The sequence below is a fragment of the Tupaia chinensis genome, unplaced genomic scaffold (genome assembly GCF_000334495.1).
Source record: "Tupaia chinensis unplaced genomic scaffold, TupChi_1.0 Scaffold000561_1, whole genome shotgun sequence".
NCBI lineage: Eukaryota > Metazoa > Chordata > Mammalia > Scandentia > Tupaiidae > Tupaia > Tupaia belangeri.
The window spans coordinates 3,669,046-3,675,233 of NW_006160074.1; the positions used below are offsets into that span (position 1 = coordinate 3,669,046).

At 56.5% G+C, this 6,188-nt stretch overlaps 1 protein-coding gene and 1 non-coding gene across 2 annotated transcripts in view; both read right to left on the bottom strand.

Annotated features, from left to right (window-relative positions):
- The window catches only part of ARFGAP2 (ARF GTPase activating protein 2), a gene marked incomplete in the record, with an annotated part of 12,684 nt that extends 6,517 nt beyond the window's left edge, over window positions 1–6,167 (bottom strand). The window contains 10 exon segments of the mRNA XM_027775414.1: window positions 476–607; window positions 698–834; window positions 1,278–1,330; window positions 2,340–2,396; window positions 2,643–2,724; window positions 3,660–3,740; window positions 3,821–3,952; window positions 5,127–5,199; window positions 5,758–5,876; window positions 6,016–6,167. Of these exon segments, the coding sequence (XP_027631215.1) occupies window positions 476–607; window positions 698–834; window positions 1,278–1,330; window positions 2,340–2,396; window positions 2,643–2,724; window positions 3,660–3,740; window positions 3,821–3,952; window positions 5,127–5,199; window positions 5,758–5,876; window positions 6,016–6,087 (938 nt within the window).
- Window positions 3,052–3,191, bottom strand: LOC114009549 (small nucleolar RNA SNORA29). The gene has a single exon (XR_003550949.1). It is a non-coding gene; the product is annotated as a small nucleolar RNA SNORA29 (small nucleolar RNA).
- Window positions 6,168–6,188: the final 21 nt, after the last annotated feature.

Here is a 6,188-nt window from a genome sequence, read left to right on the forward strand (position 1 = left end):
GCACGCACATGTGCCCGGCGTGAGTTTTAAGTCACCAGGTCCAGGACTCGAACCGCGATCGACTACATGGCAGTCAAACAACACAGCCTCTATGCTAACTGCTGGTCCCCGAAAAGGGGAATATTTCGAGGTGTCAGAGTAACACTTAGTGGACAGAGATTAGGGATGCTAAAAGCCCTGCAATTCTCAAGGTGGTCTTGAAAAATAACTGTCTTACTGTTCAAAGTGCCATTAGCACCCCACAAAGAAACCGTCCTACCTCCCGGGTATTTTAGAACAGACCTAACCCGTGTCCTACGCTTTCATCGCACTTACTGAGCACACACCTGCTGCGTGCCCCCAACGTACTGGAAGCTTCAAGACAACAGCACAGTGGCCTATTCAGCCTCAGAGGAAGCCTAGGTCTAGAGTCCCAAAGTGCCAGGCAGATGGCAGCCATTTCCGTAACAACGAATACGCCCCGGAGCAAGCTCACCTTCGGGACACCAAGCCCATGCCCAGCCTCTCGGCCTGCTCACGCTTCTTCCCCTCCAGGTTCTGTAGCTTCTTCTCCTCTTTCTTCCGGTCAATCTGGAGCTCCTGGTAGGCCAGGCGCATGGAGGCAACCCTTGGAGGGGACACGCACATCAGATGCGAGCGCCCACCCAGTCCAGCCCTGCCCTGCCCGCACCGCAGGGACCCCACGGCACACTCTCACATGGATTCCTCGGCCTGCTGCTTGGCATCAGCTGCCTGCTGTTCACGGAGCTTCTCTGCCACCTGGGCCTGTCGCTCAATCTCGCTGAAGCTCTGGCTGCTCACCTTCTGGGCCCCAAGGCCTTTCTTGGCACCCAGCTGGGAGAAAAAAATCGCAAGATATGGGCCCTGCCAACCCATCACCCCGATCCCTCCCAGGCTTGGACACTGGCCACACCCATGAGGAAGGGTCCTTCTTAGAGTTCAGGACAAGATGGGAGCCCAGTTGGCATGGCTAAGAGAGTAGAGGTCCTGCTGGGCTGGGCAGAGGTGGCTCATGACCCCAGCGGGGACCTCAGGGCATGAGGTCACCAGTGAAGGCTGACAGGCCCAGCCTGTGCCAAGCACTAGGCATGCGCCATCACTGAGTCTTCCTCCTCAGAGCCCCTCCAGGTGGACATCTTTAAATCCCTTTTGCAGATAAGATTCTAAGACACTGAGTACCTTTGCCCATGTCACCCAGTCAGTTACTGGAAAGGCAAAGGGTGATCAGGCAGTCCGAGCCAACCCACCACCCTGCCACACCGCCTCATCCCACCTACCCCTTTCTTTGCTGCTGCTGGCTTCTTCTTGCCAATGATGGAGCTTTTCAGTTCTGTGAGAGAAAGGGGGCGGGGGAATGAGCCAGGACCAAGGAGGGTCAGAGGCAGAGCTCAGCTCACGACATGCAGCTTCATGGCGAGAGCTCCTGAGGACAGCGAGAGGCAGGGGAAGGCAAAGCTGCCGCCACCAGTTCTAGCCAGTGGTGTCCAAGCCGAAGGCAGACAAGGTTAGGGGGAGCTCCTGAGCCCTGCAGGTTGAGGCAGGAACCTAGACCTGAAGCACCAGAGACAAAGTCCCTGAGCCAACATGAAGACTGCCAGGCAGGAGGCAGACGCTGAGCACAGCCTCCGCTCCTAGGCGGGGGCTGGCGTGCAAGGGGCCAAGCTTCCCAAGCAGCTGCTGGTTACCTCTGGCAGGAAGGGCCCCTTTAGGTGACAGATACATGGACTCTAGGGGAAAAACAGACTGTGGCTCACAAGGGGCCACCCCAGAGCCTCCACGTAGCTCCCAAGGCCAGGGCCTCTACAGAGCCCTGCTGCAGACTAGACACGCAGCCGGCTCAGGGGTCAGTCTCACAGTCACCCTGCTGGCTTCCTGCCCCAACCCAAGAGCCAGCAGGACAGACTGAGGCCAGCACACGGGTCGTTTACCTGAACCAAGTCTGAAAGGTACTAAGGAAGGAGTAGAAAAAGCTGAAAGACAGGTACTTGCTGAGAAAGGACAATGTCAGTCCTAGCCACCAGCAGATCATAGCTGTGCCCACCCTACGGTGGACCAGATAGGCCAGCCCTGCCTTGGACCTGGGGACAGGTATCCAGTCTGTGCTGGCCTCCCCACACTCAGGCGAACCCCAGCCTTGTACGCAAGCCCCCTGTCCACCAGTTCCAAGGGCCTGGCTCTGAAGTCAGTGCTGCAGCCACAACTGCGATCACAGTCCCCAGCCTAGAGAACCAGATGTTCAGTCTCCTGTGGCCTCCACCCACGTGACCAGGCAGCAGATCCGAAAGAACCCGAGGCCCACCCTCTCCCAGCCAGCCTTGCCCTGCAGCTGGCATACTCACCCAGAGAGGCTTTGGGGGAGGAGCCAAGCAGGTCGGTGTTGGGGCCATGCTCTGGCTCTGTGGAGGCAACAGCAGGAGTGAGGTGTGCAGCTCAGGGCTGCCTGTGAACTCCCCTCAAGGGAAGTGATGGGACAAGAGTCTCTGGCTTCCCTTAGCGTGTAGCCATAACTTCCTCCAAGGTAGTAACATGGATTCCAACCCACCCAAATCTCTACTCCTGCTCCCTTGGCCAGGGGTCCCCTTCCTAGCCCCTGATCCCTTCCCAAGACCAGGGCACTTGAGTGGAATCTGGGCTGAACTCACGTGCCAGGCCACCACTTTCTGCAGACGAGGCTGGCTCCTGGGTCCCTGAAGAATCAGTGGCTGGTGTGTCCCAGGCAGGGGGCTGAAAAGAGGCCAGGTCACAGTCACGTCTACTGGCAAGGAGAACCAAGAACCGCAATACCTTTGAGGTACGAGGCCTTGCACCACGCTCACGGGGAAGGGGGGCTGGAGGTGGTAAACAGACAGCTGTTCTTCTCTACAGAGGAAAACAGCAGCGAGCGGCAGCCCCCACCTCGCCACTATTTACTGAGAGCCTAGTCCCCCAATTTACAAAACAGCAACAACTACCGGGCACTTACCAGGTGCCAGACACAAGTCTACGCACGCCGTGTATAAAAACACATGTAATTAACACAAGGCCTACGAGGCAGGCATGTGAGGTTTTGCTTTTGTTCTGTTCAGCCATTTCATATAGAAGGAAGATACCAAAAAACCCTCCCTCTTCAGATCATGGCAGTTTTAATCTATCCCGTAAGCATAGCCACTAAGATCTATTATAAGGAGAAAACGTGGTAGTCAAACGGGAAAGACACGTGAGGCTCTGACAGTGAAGTGACCCGACCACACCACAGAACTGCTACACAGACAGGAAGGATTCGGACCGAGTGCGCCTTCAGCTCCCAGGGGCAGCAGGAAGGAAGCCTACTCACAGGGACGTTACGGGGAAGGGGATCCTTTCACTGTCCCCAACCACAGAGCCTGCCTTATGGGGGAAGAATTTAGAAGAGTTGTTTGCTGCCCCCAACACCTCTTGAACCTTCCAGAAGCTTCTCCACCACCCACCCCAGCTCACAGGGAAGAGCCACATTCGAGGGAAGAGGAAATACCCGGCCTGCCCAGCAGGCAGCAGCCGCCAGCTCAGCAGCTCCAGACATTCTCTGCCTGAGATAAAGCTAAAGAAATGGAATCCACGTCCGTGATCACAGGCGGCCTTGTTTGCAAGAATGAAAACACCTTGTCAGGAACAACCGGGGAAAACACCCTGTGGGCACTCACTTGAGTGTGCTCTGTGAAGAAATCGGAGTCCTTCTTCTCTGGGGAATGACTAGCAGCACTGTTCATATTGTCGATCCAGAGCTAGAAGGGAGAAGCCACCCATGGAATAGGGCTCTGAGCACCCCACCCACCTGCCACCCCACACTGGGACAGGCACTTACATCCGTGCCATGCCTAGCCAGGGCTGCACTCCCCAGCTGCCGGATCTTCTCCCGGTACATCTGGGCAGCTCGGCTATTATATTTGGTGTTGGCATCGCTGGCTGTGCATCCATGTTGGCGGAAAAAAGCCGTCTGGAGAGCAAAGAGTGTGTCACAGGTGGTTCTCACTAGAGCAAGAACGCACTGACTGGAGAAGGCATCCCCATGACAGTCCAGTCACTACTTATGTACAGCGTATAAATAACAGAAATCATTACGGTATACAGGATGTTTAAAGGATATACTCTGTGGAACCAGCAGATGGCGTAATGGCTAAGTCACTGGACTCCCATGTAGTCGACCACAGTTTGAGTCCCAGACCTGGTGACTTAAACTCACGCCAGGTGTGTGTGCGTGCGTGCCCAAGATCCCGAGAAAAGAATGGAGAAGGGATTGCGGCATGGCCATCCCCCCTAGGGGCGGGTGATTTCTCACTTTCTCTCTGTCTTTCTCTGTCTTTCTGGCAAGCAAACAAACCCTATAGCAAAAATCTCTCCCCACCCCACCCCACCCAAAAAAAAAAAGGAAAGAAAGATATACTTTGTTGCCACCAACTCCCTTACATAGAGGTAAAGCTCCTCAAAAATAAATAAATAAATTAATTAATTAAAATAGCCGCACCTGCAGCCTCCCACCCCCAGAGATGATTGATGAAGTTCGGCCGTCATCACACCTGCCTGAAGAGGACTACATGCCATACCCACTTCTACCCACCCTTCAGCTGGGCGAGCCCTCAAGACTCAGTGATTCTGTGGAGCCCCAACTCCCTTGGCTATTCCCCAGGAACATCTGTCCTGTGTAGTCTGAATTTGAGGCCCCTCTGAGAGGAGCTGTGACTGATTCCCAAGTTTAGAAAATGGTGTACGATGGGCCAGCAGATGGTGTAATGCCTCCGTTGCTGGATTCCCACGTGGTCGACCATAGTTCGAGTGCCGGACCTGGTGGCTTAAACTCATGCCGGGTGTGTATGCATGTGAACCCAGGATCCGGAGAAGAGAATGGAGAAGGGATTGCGGAGTGGCCATCTCCCCTGGGGGGTGATTTCTCGTTTTCTGTCTTTCTGTTTCTGTCTTTCTGGCAAGCCCATGCACCCTGTAGCAAAACCATCTCCAAAAAAAAAGGAAGATGGTGTATGGTGGTAGTGTAGGGCAGAGAATCCTTGGAACAGAGAAACCGAGTGGACCTCCCAGGGAGTCACCACAAGATCCATCCCCAGACAAGTGGGTGGGTATGTGTGTGCATAAGACAGGGAGAGAGAAAGCCTTACTGCGTTGGCATTCCCGCCGACCTGCATACACCTCAGCTGGAACCAGTTCCAGTTGGAATCCAACTCTGTAGACCTGCGAACAAGGGCTGTGTGTCACTCACCAGCAGACGCCAGGAGACGCCTTCCCAGGCCCCACACCTGTCTTTTGGCCTTGGGCTGCTGTAGGCAGCCAGGAAACAGTCAGGCCCCATTTCCTCCACCCTACCCTGTCCACGCAGGCCTTTGTTCTCCATCCATCTACTGTAAAGGGTACCTATTTCTGCCCCAGATCCGACAGGTGGTGTCACACTCTCCGGCGCCCAGCTTGGATGTGGCTTTCCCCTTAGCGTAGTCACAGCCTCACTAGAGATTTACTAGGCCAATATGTCAACATCAAAGAGTCCGTGCAGCTAACTTTCCTCCCAAACCAGCGCGGTCTCAAGTGTGACCGTCGGGAAAGACGGAAGTTTGGCCCCAGACACGGACACCGTCCGCCTAGGGGGGAAGGGGCCTACACAGACCGCCCCTCCGGTAGGAGGCCACTGGACCTCCGGCTCCGAGATTTTCGAACACGGAACCCGGAGCGGTCCAAGGGCGAGCAGCCACAGAGCCCGCGGCAGGGTGTCAGCACAGAACCGCGCGCAGACCGCACCTGATGAAGCTGAGATGGACGCCCAGGGAGCGGTGCACCCCGGAGCAGTCGATGCACAGGAACACGCCATACGTGATGCTGGCCCAGCTCGGGTTCTTGGCGCCGCAGTCGAAACAGGCCTAGGTGGAGGCGACGAGCGAGCGGTCAGTGGCGCTCGGAAAGCGGCCCGCCTCCCCCCCTCGGCCCTCCGGAGGCCCCAGACGGGAAGCGGAGCCCCTCTCGGCCCGCGCCAGCCCCCCGCGCCTCCCGTTCGGGCACCTTGTTGGTAGGTACTGCGCGAAGTCTCTTAAAGAGAGTCTGGATCTCGGTCTTGCTCGGCTCCGCCGCCATTTTCTCTCCTTCCCAGACACAACCGCGACCGACGGGTCCCGTCGCGGGCCAATCCGCGGCCGGGAGGGCGGGCTCACCCGGCCCGCGTCCGCAGCGCGCCA